This window comes from Orcinus orca, chromosome 8 (assembly GCF_937001465.1).
Source record: "Orcinus orca chromosome 8, mOrcOrc1.1, whole genome shotgun sequence".
Lineage (NCBI taxonomy): Eukaryota > Metazoa > Chordata > Mammalia > Artiodactyla > Delphinidae > Orcinus > Orcinus orca.
The window spans coordinates 69,935,830-69,951,370 of NC_064566.1; the positions used below are offsets into that span (position 1 = coordinate 69,935,830).

Here is a 15,541-nt window from a genome sequence, read left to right on the forward strand (position 1 = left end):
CCTCTTCATCCAGAAGCTGATGGTGAGCTCTTTGGAGTCAGTCAAGGTTGAGATTCAATCCTCAGCCTGTGTAGCCATGTGACATGTGAGTCAGTCTCTGAACATCTGTTTCCTCATTCAGTCGGTAACAATAACTACCACAGAGTTTTGTGGTGATCAGATGTAATGTTTATAAAGTGCTTAGCACAGTCCTGGCAAACAGAATTCAATAAATGGTATATGTATTTTAGACTAAATGTCCCATGAGGTCATGTCTATGGTGGGTTGTTTTTATTTGGGTTTTTTTTGCTTTTTATTTGTTTTTGTTTTTTGCCTTTGCTCAGTGTCCGATGCATCGCTGGCACTCAATATCGAATGAATGAGGGCTCCAGAGTAGGAAGGGTGGGGAGTGCAGCCCTGATGGGTCTCTTATCAGGCTCTCTGATGGCAGGAGACAGATGACCTCGATCTTGCGGAGCCGTCATGCTCTCCACCTCACTCTGGCCCCGATCAAGCCTGCAGTTGTTCACCCACTGATTCTGGAGGCTGTTCATCAGCAGATTCAGAGCAACAAGTTCCTCACTGTACGAATGAGAGAATTTCTGTGGAGAAAGGAAGATTGCCAGAAGTTGTACCAAGAACGTGGAGGGCATTTCTTCTCTCAGCAGCTGGTGGAGTTCATGGCCAGTGGGCCAGTCTGAGCCTGAATTCTCCCACAAGGATGCCATCCAGATCTGGAGGACCCAGAGGGATGGGACCCACCCAAGTGTTTTGAGCATGCCACGTGGCCCCAGATTCAATTCGTGGGAGTTTTGGCCTCACCAACACCTGTAACACAACCCATGGCTCAGACCGTGGTTTCAGCCACTAGAGAGATTGCAGCCTTTTCCCTTGATTTCAGTGAACAGTGCTGGTATGAGGAAGAGGAGCCTTAGCTGCGCTACAGTCCAGAGGAGGCCTGTCTGTCTGTGAAGACTGGTGGCATTACCCGGCCTCTTCTTGCAGACCTCTGGTCCAGAGCGTTCTCCTAGGACCAGGGAGGCCTGGGGCTCATTGCACCCTCTCTGCTGGCCACCGCCACCTGCGTAAGGGCCTAGCTCCTTGCTGCCGTCTCTTCTAGAATCTAACTCTCTATCTGCCTCTTCTCTGGAATGTCCATGGGTGGTTCAGAGGAACAATGGCTTCTCTTTTTTCTGAGAACTATTCATCCGTTTTCAAGGAGGAGCTTTCCTAATTGACGTGCCTGAAAAACGCAGTGGCTCTGTATTAGCAATATTTGGTCTATTTTCCTTAATGAAAGTCAGTGTTCTACTGAAACCTCAAGGCTGGGAGCACTACTCTAGGTGCTATCTCTCTATCCTTAACTGGAGTAATTAAACCTGTCCTGAAGTCAAAAAAAAAAAAAAAATCGCATGAATGAAAAGCTTCTATTTCAATAGTTAAAAATGATATGTCCCTTAAGTTAATTTAATTACTAATAAAGTCCTGGGCTTATTAGCTATTTGCATTTCCAGTCTGTCATTTTAAAATTTATGTCCTCTGGCCATTCAACAAGGGAATTTGTAGGTTTTTACCAAGTGTTTAAAATATGACCCACACTTTACATCCAAAAAGTTCACGTCTAAGAATTTATCTTAAAGAAACAAAGCAGCTATATTCACAAATACATATACATTTACTATATTAATTATATATATATATTTTTCATTGTGTTGTTTAGTACTTTTTAGTTTTCCTATAGTTTCTTTTAAATAATCAGAGAAAAAATAATAAATATGATTTGGAGAAAAAAACCCAAAATAGAAAAACTTCCTGTGGGAAATTACTGTTAAACAAGTTTTTAGTTGATGGACACATTAGACCTAACTGAATCAACCCCGAGAATCCCAGTGGTCACCCATTCTCTGTCTGTCTATCATCTATTACAGATTTTATCTGGACCAACTGGAAACCATTTACTTTTCAATATTCATAAGAACTTGGTCAGTGAGTCACCCATATTTACTGCTCATTGTTTAATATGAATCCCTGTAACCACCTGAAATGTCTCTCTCCAAGGGAAAGCTCTCCTCTGGGTGTTCGCCCCGTCTGGGCCAGCCACCAACTTGAGATCTAGCTCAAATTCTACTTTGGACTTTGCCCTTCTTTTCTGTATAGTCTCTGTTCAAAGATGCATTAGGATTTGAGACTGTTTTAAGCAGCAAGTCAGGACATGCCTCAGTTCATGGGAGGCAGTGTGGTCATGTGGAAAGAACGAGATTTGGATTCAGATAGAATTAGATTTAAATCTCAGCCCTACATTTATTAGCTGTGTGATCTTAAGCTATTTAAAAAAGGGTAATAATGCCTACTATGTAGTGTTATGAGAATTAAATAATGACAATGTGTATATATACCTGGGCCAGGCATGGAAGAGCAACTCAATAAACAGTTCTCTGCCTCATTTTCCTCCTTTCCTCATTCCCTTCGTAGCACCTGCTGCATCTGATGAGGAGAAGGGACCCCTGCAGAATATAAGGAGATGCGTATTAGGAGGTGGAAATGAAGATGGAAGGAAACTAGTGGGCAGAGTGGCAGAGGGGTTTGGGTAGTGAAGATCAGAACTGGAAGAAAGCCCGGATTGACTGTTTTGTAAATGTAGGAAGCGTTTCAGGAGAGGAGGGAAAAACAGCACATGCTTTAAACAAGTTGGAGGAAAAGAAGGTGGGTGAGGTGGGGGCATAAGAAACATTATTACCCTCTCTTGGCTGGGCTATGCCACCAATGGGCAAAGGAACATTAGGCCAGGTAAATGAGGTTGATAACATTTCAGGTAGGAAACAGGAAGATACCAGCAAGAACAGGATATTTTCCTAATCTCAGTCAGCAAACTTTAGCTTTGGCAACCAAAATCGGTTTCTTTGACTATCAAAGGAAATATCTAGTCAAGCCTGGGAATAAGATCAAGGTTTAAATTAAATCAACTGCAATTAACAACAGTTAAGAATTATAACCAACTATATAGCACAGGGAACTATATTCAATATCCTGAGATAAACCATAATGGAAAAAAATATTAAAAAAGAATGTAGAGACTTCCCTGGTGGCACAGTGGTTAAGAATCCGCCTGCCAATGCAGGGGACACAGGTTCGAGCCCTGGTCCAGGAAGATCCCTCATGCCTTGGAGCAACTAAGCCCGTGTGCCACAACTACTGAGCCTGCACTCTAGAGCCCGCGAGCCACAACTACTGAGCCCGCATGCCACAACTACTGAAACCTCTGTGCCTAGAGCCCGTGCTCCGCAACGAGAGAAGCCACCATAATGAGAAGCCCACGCACCGCAATGAAGAGTAGCCCTCACTTGCTGCAACTAGAGAAAGCCCACGCACAGCAACAAAGACCCAACACAGCCAAAAATAAATAAATTTATATTAAAAAAAGTATATATATATATATACACACACACATACACATACATAGCTGAATCACTTTGCTGTACAGCAGAAATTAACACAACCCTGTAAATCAACTATACTTCAATAAAAAAAATTTTAACCAAACTGAAACCACACAGGTATTTTTGTTAAGACCTTATATTAGCTCACAAGCAGTATATATAATTACAAATTTACTTGAAAATTTTTAGAGCCAAGAATTACCAAGAAAACCTTGGGGAAAAAAAACAAAGATGGAAGACTTGTTCTTATTATAAAACTCATTAAAAAACTATAGCAATTAATTCCAAATAGAGCAATGGAACAGAATAAAGATTTCAGAAATTGATCTGTATATATATGGTCTGTTAATTAATGACTAAGATAGCTCTGCAGAGCAGGGGTAAAGGACTGTCATTTCAACAAATGGTGCTGAGGCCAGTGCATCTCCATGTGGAATAGAATGAAACATGATTCCTATCTCAGACCACACATAAAAATCAACTCCCAGCTGGACTGTAGAGTTAAATGTGAAAGGCAAATCAGATAAGCTTCTGGGACATAACACAGAAGAATCTCTTTATGATCTTAGGATAGAGAATGGTTTTCTCAAACAGGACACAGAAACATTAATCATTGACAAATTGCCCTTTGTTGAAATTAAAAACTTCTGTTCAACAACACATCATTTACAGAACAAAAAGGTAAGCCACTGGAGAAGATTTTGCAATACATATACTCAACAAAGGAATTGTATAAAATATATCTCCCAGAAATCGGTAAGAAAAAGGCAGACAACCCATTCAAAAATGGACAAAATATCTGAATACATATATCCCAAAAGATGACATCAAAATTTGCACAAAAAATACGAAATGTTCCTTAACATCATTAGTCATCAGAGAAATGAAAATAAAACCACAAGAAGATACTATTACATATCCATCAGTATGACTAAAATTAAAAAGGCTGAAAATACCAAATATTTTGCAAGGATATGGACTGGTGAGAGTGGAATCCACTATAAGCAATGAAAAAGTACAGAGTCATGCTGTAACATGAATGATCTCAGACATCACACTGTGAGAAAGAAGTCATACACAATAAGGTACACATTGTATAATTCCACTTGAATGAAGTTATTATTTGGTAAATTTATAAAATTTGCCTGGAGAAGAATTTTCCGAGCTATTTTTAGTTACAGTTTTTTAACTTTGGTAACATTCCACCAAAGTATATAGAAAAAACTTTACATTCCCTGTCTGCAGTTTGCCAGTTTTTTTGATATATTAACATGGAGGTGGAGGCCAATGCACTTAGATAAGAGAAAAAATTAAAGGCATAAGAATTGAAACAAGAAGCAAAAATATCTTTATTGGTGAGTCACATAAAATTACACCTGGAAAATCCTAGCGCATCAAAGATAAAACAAATTTTAACGATAGAATTCAGCAAGTTAGCAGGATATAAAATTATCATGCAAAAATGAATAGCTTTCATATATAAAAATAACCAGTTATAAGATATAATGGAAGGGCTTCCCTGGTGGCACAGTGGTTAAGAAACCTCCTGCCAATGCAGGGGACACAGTTTCAAGCCCTGTTCGGGGAAGATTCCACATGCTGTGGAGCAACTAAGCCCGTGCACCACAACTACTGAACCCGCATTCTAGAGTCCACAAGCCACAACTAATGAGCCTGCATGCCACAACTACTGAAACGCACGTGCCTAGAACCCATGCTCCGCAACAAGAGAAGCCACCGCAACAAAGAGTAGCCCCCGCTCACTGCAATTAGAGAAAGCCCACGCACAGCAATGAGGACTCAATGCAGCCAAAAATAAATAAAATAAATAAAATTAAAAAAAAAAAGATATAATGGAAGAGAAGAACTATAATCACAATAGCAGCGCAAAAGACAAAATACTTAAGATTAAATTTTAGAAGTGTTCAAAACCTCTATGAAGAACATTTAGAACATTTCTGAAATATATAAAATAGACTTGACATCCATACAAGATGTCAGTTCTTCCTAATTTATAAACTTAATGCAATTCCTCCAAAAAAGAACCAAAAAATTTTTTTGTTGCTGAAGCTACAAAATTGATACTTAAATTCATTTGGAAAAACAAACATAAAAGAATAGCTAAGAAAACATTGAAAATGAAAAGCTATGAGGGGTGATTAGCCCTATCAGACATTATACCATACTACACAGCCTTCATATTTAAACTTTGTGCTATCAGTGCATGAAGAGACAGACCAATGGAATGGAATAGAAAGTCCAGAAATAGACCACACTACATATGAAAATCTAGCACATTGCTGGGGCAAAGAGGCCGCTTTAATAAATGATGCACAGACAACTGGATAGTCATTTGTAAAAGATAAAATTAAATCCATTTCTCACAACTTTACACAAGAGTAAACTCTAAATGGATCAGAGATGTAAATGTGAAAGAAATGAAACTATAAGAGCACAAAAGGAAAGCAAGAAAACAAATTTTGCAATACATTATAGACAAAGGGCCAATATCCTTAATATAAAAGTTTTTAAAGAATTAATTTGGGGGGAAGGAACTAAAAATCCTAGAAAAATGGACAAAATACACGAACAAGCAATGCACCAAAAATGGCCCTTACATATACATTTACAAGGTCAACTTCATTCATAACAGAAATGAAAACTAAAACTACATGGAGATATAATCATCCACTAGACTGGCAAAAAATCAAAAGCTTGACAATAAATTCTGATGGTGAGGATATGGAGAAATAGGCAGTCTTACACACTGTTGGCAGAAATACAAAACGAGGCAAACTCTCTGGAGGGAATTTGGCAGTATTTAGCAAAACTACATATGCATTCACCCTTTTACCCAGCAATCCCACCTTCTAGGAATTTACTCTGAAGATAAACTTCCAAAAATAGGAAAATACTAATAAGGTTAATATTGCAGCATTATTTATATATTGTAAATATTGGAACTACTTAAATACCCATATGTAGGAGAATGATAGAATAAACCATGGTATTTAAATTCAATGGAGGACTGTGTAGCTATGAAAAACAGAAAAGACCTTTATAAAATTGTAGGGAATAATTTCTAGGATATATTGTTCAGAGTGAGTATATAGCATACAAATTTTTATATAAGAAAAATGGGGAAATTAAAAATACACATATCCACTTTTAGCAAAAAGAAATGCAGAAAGGATAAACAAGAATGAAACTGTTTACCTACAATGGATAGAGCAGAGAGAGGAGAAAGGGATGGGGCAACAGGGAAGGGAGTAAGATTTGAGGACACATGAATATACACTGAAGAAAATAATAAGGGGTAAAGGAGCATTACCCCTTGCAACCTACTCTCAAAAGACTGACAAAAAGTATGTAAGTGTGCATGTTCATGCTTGTATATGAATATATATGTGTGGGACATACACAGAGTGATGAAATGTTAAAAATTGGTGAATCTGCGTAAAAGGTAAAAAGTACTCTATTATTCTTACACATTTTCCATAAATTTGTTATTATTTCAAAATTAAAAGTTTAAAAAACATGACCTGGTTTTAAGGCACTACTAAAAAGCTCGGAAATGAAGACTGGGATGATCAACCACTGGGTGTTTTCAGATATGTCTACGATGAATGGATAGATGTCATTTCACAAGTCCTATTTCCGGACTATTAAGACCAATAGACAAAAGAAAAAAACCCACAAAAAACCAACAGATGTGCAATTGCACCTCTTATTCCATTACGCAATGGCTTTTTGCCTCTAGCAGCATTTGCGCAAAGTCCAGATACACCCCGCAATCAGTTCAAATGCAATCATAGGTAGGCTGAAGTTAGTTTTATAAGCTTACAGTGGAGAAAATACTGATTATTAAACAAAATGAACATGAAACTCTTGAAATTAAACAGGCACTGTGATCAAGGGTACTCAAGCACTAGTGTTAAGTAGCTGTACATGAATCATCAGCACTGCCTAGTGGCTCTGACAGGCAGAAGAGTGTGGCCTGGGCCAACCAGCCTAATATCCATTGTGCTTCTTTCATTTAATCAACTATTATGTGCAATCACCAGCCAAGAGCCCTTTGAATCTCACTTTGCCACTTACGACATCAAGGCACACAGATTAAATATTCTTTTATTTGACCCTAATTATTATTGAGTGATAACATTTAAATTACACATCAGAAAGCAGTACAATTACCTCTTAAAACAGGCAATGATGGTTTAATTAAGAGTTTGATAAAGAAGATATGGAAAAATCAGGATGTCAAGAAAAGTATTAAGGTGAACATATACCTTGATACAAAGACTAAAATATTTGACTATACAATTTGGGGTTCTAATTCAACAATTTTTGTTAGTAGTCATGCCGAAAGTAACTGGAGAAATATATACATCATTGTTGAGAGGTTGTGTCTGGGGAGAGGATTATAGGGAAATACACACGTTTTGATAAAATTTCAATGTGTGAATTTTGAAGAATAAATATGCATTTCCTTTACGATTTAAACAGCTAAAATCAGATCTAGTTGTCAGGCATGGCAATAGCAAGCTACGTGAACTGACTTCTTAAGAGGCTAAGCTAAATCACTAGTATTTTCAGACCTAGCTATTAAACATTAAGTTCAGACTATTAAAAGAAAATGAGATAAGCAAATGATGAAATGTGGACATTTTTCATTCAAAATATGGAAGCTCTTTGGACTCAAAAAACCAACTCTTCATTCTATAAAATCTTTTATAATAACCTTAATGGTAGTTAGCTTTAAAAAGCCACAAAATACTGTGAATTAAATGTATGAGATACAAAAGAGGACATCAGATTACATTGGGGGATGGTTATTTTTATTAAATTTAATTAATTAATTAATTTTTGGCCATGTTGGGTCTTCATTGCTGTGCGTGGGCTTTCTCTAGTTGTGTGGAGCGGGGGCTACTCTTTGCTGTGGTGCGAGGGCTTCTCACTGCAGTGGCTTCTCTTGTTGCGGAGCACAGGCTCTAGGCACTGTGGGCTTCAGTTGTGGCACATGGGCTCAGTAGTTGTGGCACACGGGCTTAGTTGCTCCGCAGTATGTGGGATCTTCGCAGACCAGGGATCGAACCCATGTCCCCTTCATGGGCAGGTGTATTCTTAACCATTGTGCCACCAGGGAAGTCCCGTTATTTTTAAATATAGTACATTTCAACAGAAAACTTTTACAATGGGAGACTTTATTCCATTTTTCTAATAAAGAGTTTTTCCTCTTTGTTTATTAAAACATAAAACGTTTTCTTCTTGACCCTTTACATATAAAATTTATCAATTTTACGGGCAATTTCCTGGCAATTTCACCAGGCTGAGCCAGGTGAAATATGTCAAGCAATTTACACATAAAATTAGAAAGCTAACTTTGGTTTTACTGCATAGTTTAGTATGCACAGGTTCCAAATTTACTGCAAAACTACACTGACTTAAGTTTAGATTTGGAAGCACCACCTTGTGGCAAAAGTAAGAACTTCTGAATTGCAGGAGTCAAGATGCGTTTCCAGGAGAGAACACTGGTGGGCTTCTGAGGCATTGGTCAAGTTCTATTTCCTGACCTGTATAGAGAATGCCATGAGGCTCACTTTATCATTATTTGTTAAAGCACATGACTTTTCTGTTATTGCAGGTCATAATTTTAAAAGTTTAGGGAAAAAATGTCCAATTTGTACCCAAATTGAAAGTCGTATGCCTAAATGCTTGAATTTTCTAAGTACCAGTTTTATTTCCTAGAATTGTAAATGCACTATTGTATTTTTGATACACAACAAAATGTCAGAAAGAGGGATATTCTTTGGTAAACGATGGAAGGATTTTTTCCCTCAGAATGTTTTCACTGAGGCCCTGTCTCAGCCTCGAGGAACTGTAGGGGCTCTGCAGTCATCTGGAAATCACTGCTACACACCTATCCCAACATGTCTGAGAACTGTCCAAAAAACCCTAGACTTCACTGCATCAATACAGAATATCAAGGATATGTGGCATATTTAACTAGGCAGCAATATTCATCAAAAAGGTTTTTCTTTCCTATTTACTGTATTTCCAGGAGGTGACACACGCTATTCACAAAATGACCTGAATTGGCTGAGAGTTTCACCCTCTCTCACTGCCATGGAATCACTTCTCCTAGGAGCTAACAGAATCACATTTAGTACCTCTTTCATACCGTAGAGCAGTTTGTAGGAAGGGAGAAAGCCTTACTCTTTTTCTCAGGAACCTGTCAGGACGCATTAGTGACCATCTCCCTCACTATGACCCTCACCCCAGCAGGTGACATCTCATTGGCAGGTGAGAAGAGCCATTGGCTGAGTCTTCCCAGACAGCCACCCAAACCAGCTTCCATCCCACCATGGAGAGCAACTCTTACTCATGATTTCATCTTTGCTTCATTCAAATACTGGGAATATTAAAGATGGGAGCAGATGTGTCTGAGAATCTTTCACAGGACAAGGCCTTCTGCTGAGTTAATGCAACCTGCTAAAATAATCCTTATGCTCAAGTGAGGCACAGAAAACATTTTTAAAGAAACTAAGGCTACATCGCAATTCTTGACTTAGACCCATTAAAAGGGCTATGATATAGAGGCAGCCACTAAGCAAATGCTGTCTTTCACAGTTTGACACATTCTAGGTATGAATATGCCAATAATCAGGAATATCACTGTCTAGCGTTTGTTTCTACATATAAAGAAATGTCAGGCTGTTGTACCACCAAGATCTATAACTTCCTTAAGGAGTCTTGAATATATAGCTGCACTGTTAGATGAAAAGAAGGAGTACTCTCAGGGAGTCTTTAAACAGAGACTTAGAAAGGAGAATGGGATTATTGAACTTAAATCTGAAGAGGTCAAATTCTTAGGTCCCCCAAATACACGTAAGAAAATGTAACAGGAGCTGCTTCTCTAAGATTTTGGAATTGCCCATGCTCAATGTTAAGATAAAATATTAATGAGAAAAAAATTATATATATTAATGAGAAACCTTGGCATTGATATTCCACAGAAGTTATATTTCAATATGTTTATCTAATATAACCATAAGGTTCAAGTGACCACTCTATCTAAAAAAAAAAAACAAAACAAAACTCTTCAGTAGCTTCTAAGAAGATATGGTTAAATTATTTTAACCCTTTCCTCCTAGAAACAGGTGAGAGAGAGAGAGAGAGAGAGTGAGAGAGAGAGAGAGAGAGAGAGAGAGAGAGAGAGAACCATTAATAATAGAAAATAATGGAGAAAATTACCACCATTCAATGGGAACATAATCCTCTGGAATCTTTGCTACAACTGGAATAAAAAACAATAATTCTGACAGACTTTATTTTTTGATACAAACATATCTAATTATCCAAAGTATAGGGTATATGTAATCATTCAAAGTTTCTGGCTGATACTATCACAAGCATTAGAAAAAGAACATATACTGAGTAACAGACAGTGAGCTTAGGCACCGTTTCATATAAATTGTTTTACCTGCAGGAAATCCAGGATGTCTAGAAATTACGAAAATTATAAAAAGGACTAGATTCTATAAGCTCTTTTCCTCAACTTTGGCTAAATATAATAACCTTAAAATACTGGCACAGTCTTTGATTATAAAGCAGAAACATACAATGGTAGATTTATTTTAGTCCTTACTCAAGACTGTATTTAAGCAAAGCTCTCACTCGGTAAGACATATACTGATGTATGTCAGAAAAACAACATTCTAAGTTTTATGGAGCATTTATAGAACAGGTAATGTTAACAACCAGATTAAAAAATAAGGAAAACCAATGCTATTCTATATGCCCTTGAGCTGGGAAGTTTCTCAAATAATGAAGTCATGTTCAGGAAATGATATTCAAAAACATAAATTTTTATACATTAGTTTCTCTGTTAAGTAAGAATCATTCAAATTCTTCAGTTAACAGCAATACTCAAAAAATCTTCAACTGGCAAACTCGTAGTTTGCAACGTTTCGATTTTTCCTGAATCTTGAAAACTTCAAACTGCCATTAAATATATTATCTTCTGTTTCTTCTTACAGAACTAAGGTTCATAAAAGGATCATCATCGTCATCCTGGAATGACATCCAAATGTACAATTAGTGACTGTTCCACGCTTCACTGAAACAAGACAGAAGTTCTTATGGGCAAAACAATACCAGTAAGAGCCATTTTCTCCTTTCACATGGGGTAGACTTTCATTTTTCTATTTCCTTTATAAATACGAATAGTTTGTCAATTTTTTTCTCTTCCTCCCTTCCTTAGTAGCTATTTCATTGTTAAAACAATGAAAGTCCAACTAAATTCTTAGCAAGCATTAAAAATAAAAATTTATCCTGCTCTCTATGTGTGTATATATATAAGCCCACAATATATATCATATATATTTCTCTCAATTATTCACCTTAACAAAAGCAAATAAGGCATGGGCAAGACAAAAAAACAAACAAAAAAAACCTCTTCAAGTCATTTCTATTAGGTTTTTAAATAGCTTTTTTTTTTTTTTTTCACTTACATTTTATAACTGGTATATCTGATGCTCTGGAAATTCAGAGCCAAAAAAATAATGAAGCCACATGACCTAATTCAGAAATAGCTGTAATTTTTATTTCCATTACCCATTTAATGCTAGAAATAGACAGCTACTCTCAGACTGGTACAAGAAACAACCTAGGAAAGCAATCTTTCAAATATTTTTTTTGGAAAAATAAGTAGAGGAACTATTTAGTTTCAAAGACTTCCCATGCTGCTGGGACGTAGATTATATGCATAGTAAGAACAGGCAGGAATATCAGATGTTAACTAAGAATTTAATTAGAGAGAATGAAAACTAAACCTTCGATAAGCCCCAAATACATAATTTGATGAGGTTAACATAAAATCAATGATATACATTCTATAACTATTCAAAAGAGAAAGCAAATTTGTAAAGTTTTGGTTTATGTTTCCTTTAAGACATTAATAAAAAGGGATAATTATTTGGTGTTAGGCTCTGCTGGTGATATTAACATGTTCCAGTGTTCGCTAAATTAGCTATCTCTAGTGAGATATGGATGCCTTGAGAAACACAAATTCGCTCTCACTTATTGATTCATTTTCTGCTACCATAAAAGGCAGAACTCATTAATAAACCAGAGATAAATCCAAACTATAGTAGAGAATTTTCTAATAGTTCTCCTTTGTAGCTAACGTGAACTATATGAATTTCTGTAAGTAACATATAACCACATGTGTATCTAGATGCTTTGGAATTAACCAACGGGTCAACAACTGCCCACTTCTCTCCTGGAGGCAACATGCTAGTATTTAATAGGCAGACTGAGCTCATGGTGCCATTTTTCTTTGCAGCCTGAGTTCTGGGGCGTCTTCTCTTCAAGCTGTTTCAAAACCACAGCTGGGACACAGAGAACACGACGGCAGCAGATGAAGCTCAAAACCAAAGGTGTGAGTCATGTGGTACGACAGGGATGAACCTGGAGGACACTATGCTCAATGAAATAAGCCAGGCACAGAAAGACAAATGCTGTATAATTCCACTTATATGAAGTATCAGAGTAGTCAAAATCATAATGCACAAAGTAGAAGAGCCCCTTGCCAGGGGCTGAGGAGAGGGGAAAATGAGGAGATGTGGTTCAATGGGTATAGATTTTTGGTTTGGGAACATGAAAAGGTTCTGGAGACTGTTGCACAACAGTGTGAATATACTTAATATTAGTGAACTAACTGTACACTTAAAACTGGTTAAGATGGTAAGTTTTATGTTATGTGTTTCTACCACAACTGAAAAACACCACCATGTACCACCTTAAATATACAGGAAATGTGTAGAGCATACAGTGAACATTTAATAAACATTCTGTTGTAGAGTAACATTAAAGGCTTTCACGATATCATCACCATTTCTCCAAACATAAACAACAGAAGCTGAAAAAACTATTCTGATCCTACTGTTAACTGGGCAAGTTAAAGAAGAGCTGAGTGATATTATATGTTAAGGATCTGCAGGTCTTTCACATCTGAGGTATTTCCATCGATGAGCACTCAACAGAGTCCACTCATTGACTCAATATTAACTATGGTTCAAAGGAAGGTGATCAATGAAACTATTTTTAGAAATAATTTTCGGCAACTAGCTTAGCAGTCCCTATTCAGATTTTATAAACATTTAAGAATTATTTAAGACTTAACGTATTACGTTATTACCTCATCTGATTCAAAATCAACCCCTTTAGTGATTTTGCTCCGGGACGTGTGTTTGCTCGATGATGAAGTGCTCAACCACCTGAGGCAAAATGTGAGAAAAACAGAGAAAATGAACCAAAGAATTCATCACAGAAGGCTTTCGAGCTAAGTTTTTCATTTTAGTAGCAGCCATGAATAAAAATAACTAACACATTCCCTTCGAGCTACATTAGAGGCAGTAGAAGCTTAGTGGCAATGAAAAGGACTCTGATGTCAGGGTCTGAATTCCAGTTCTGCCATTTAGGAGCTACATGGCTTCAAGCAGCTTAGCCTCCCTGTGCCGCAATTTCCTCACCTGTAAAACGAGGATGATAAGAATTTTTTTTTTAATCTTTTTTTTAGATGTTGGGGGTAGGAGTTTATTAATTAATTTATTTTTATTTTTGCTGTGTTGGGTCTTCGTTTCTATGCTAGGGCTTTCTCCAGTTGTGGCAAGCGGGGGCCACTCTTCATCGCGGTGCGCAGGCCTCTCACTATCGCGGCCTCTCTTGTTGCGGAGCACAAGCTCCAGACGCGCAGGCTCAGTAGTTGTGGCTCACGGGCCTAGTTGCTCCAAGGCATGTGGGATCCCCCCAGACCAGGGCTCAAACCCGTGTCCCCTGCGTTAGCAGGCAGATTCTCAACCACTGCGCCACCAGGGAAGCCCGATAAGGATTTTTTAAAGATTAAATGTGTTTATATACTTAAACACTTTGCTCAGTGCCTGACACACATGAAGCACGCCACAGATGTTTGCTGACATCATAGTTCTTAGCATACATTAACATGTACCTACTACCACCCTCTACTCCTGAAAATTATGGCAATACTGAAATATTTTAAATCAAATCTCAGTTACGTTTCTATAACAGGATAAAAGGATCTTAGGAAAGGCTCACCGCTTTCTAGGGTTGCCTCACTGTTAATATTATTTGTGTCCAGTCCGAACAACAAATATTTACTTAGTGCTTGACCCCAGGTACTCTGATAGGCCCTGGGAAACAACAGTAAGCAAGATAATCAGGAATCTACTTTTATGAAGCTTAATGTGTAGTGATGGAACTCATATTCCTATGTATTTTTACTAACAAAAATTTTAAGTCATCTTAGGACAGGGGCCAGCAAACTTGGCTAGCACACCAAATCCAGCCTACCTGTTCCTTACAGCCTGTGAGCTAAGAATGGTCTTCACATTTTGAAATGGGTATATTTAAATGGTTATATAAGCACCTACATAATATCCCCAGTTTTGCCTCTTGGCCCGCGAAGCCTAAAATATTCACTCCCTGGCCCTTTAAGAAAAAAGTCTGCCGGCTCCTGTCTTAAATAAAAGCAGTGTCTGTGAACTCTTAGCCAACAATTTATTACCATGCTTTGGGATGTTACTATAGCAAACAAAATATATCTAAAGGGCTTGTCTGGACAAATTGTTGAGAGTCAAGAGGTCTATGCATCAGAAGGAAACAGAAAAATCCACAGGCTCTTAGGCACAAAAGTAAAGGACAGGAGGATTTGCCAAGCAAACTTGAAGAGCAACATAGCTTTGGAGGTAGAGGATCAAGGAATTTATCAACCAATCTACCTGGGAAGTCCCCAACTCTCTGTACTTGACCTAAGCAGGAACTGATCATTGTTGACTTGTTTCCATCATCTGTGACAGGAAGAAGCAGATCAAAAGCATGAAGCCACAGTGCCAAGGCTAGCCACAGCAGGTGAGGCATTGTTGCTGTGAGAGCTGGGGAAAGAGGGGGGTTATAGGAAGAAGCAGCCACTGAGGCCTGACTCTGCTTGCTGATGTCTCCCCTGACAAATAACCAGTGGTGTCCAGAAACAAGCCAGGCATTCTACACCAGATGCTGGCTCATTTGATCACAGCAGGAGCCCCCAATTCTGCACCAGAGGACCT

At 37.8% G+C, this 15,541-nt stretch overlaps 1 protein-coding gene and 1 pseudogene across 2 annotated transcripts in view; one reads left to right on the forward strand and one right to left on the reverse strand.

Annotated features, from left to right (window-relative positions):
* Positions 1-229: 229 nt before the first annotated feature.
* Positions 230-1,010, forward strand: LOC117199729 (nucleoside diphosphate kinase 6-like; annotated as a pseudogene).
* Positions 1,011-7,526: 6,516 nt separating this feature from the next.
* Positions 7,527-15,541, reverse strand: part of MRE11 (MRE11 homolog, double strand break repair nuclease) — a 68,035-nt gene continuing 60,020 nt past the window's right edge. For both annotated transcript variants that reach the window (XM_033420356.2, XM_004265466.3), the window contains 2 exons: positions 13,618-13,696; positions 7,527-11,489 (listed from right to left, as the gene is read on the reverse strand). In XM_033420356.2, coding sequence (XP_033276247.1) covers positions 11,433-11,489; positions 13,618-13,696 — 136 coding nt within the window. In that variant the 3' untranslated portion in view covers positions 7,527-11,432. The remainder of the gene's footprint in view (positions 11,490-13,617; positions 13,697-15,541) is intronic.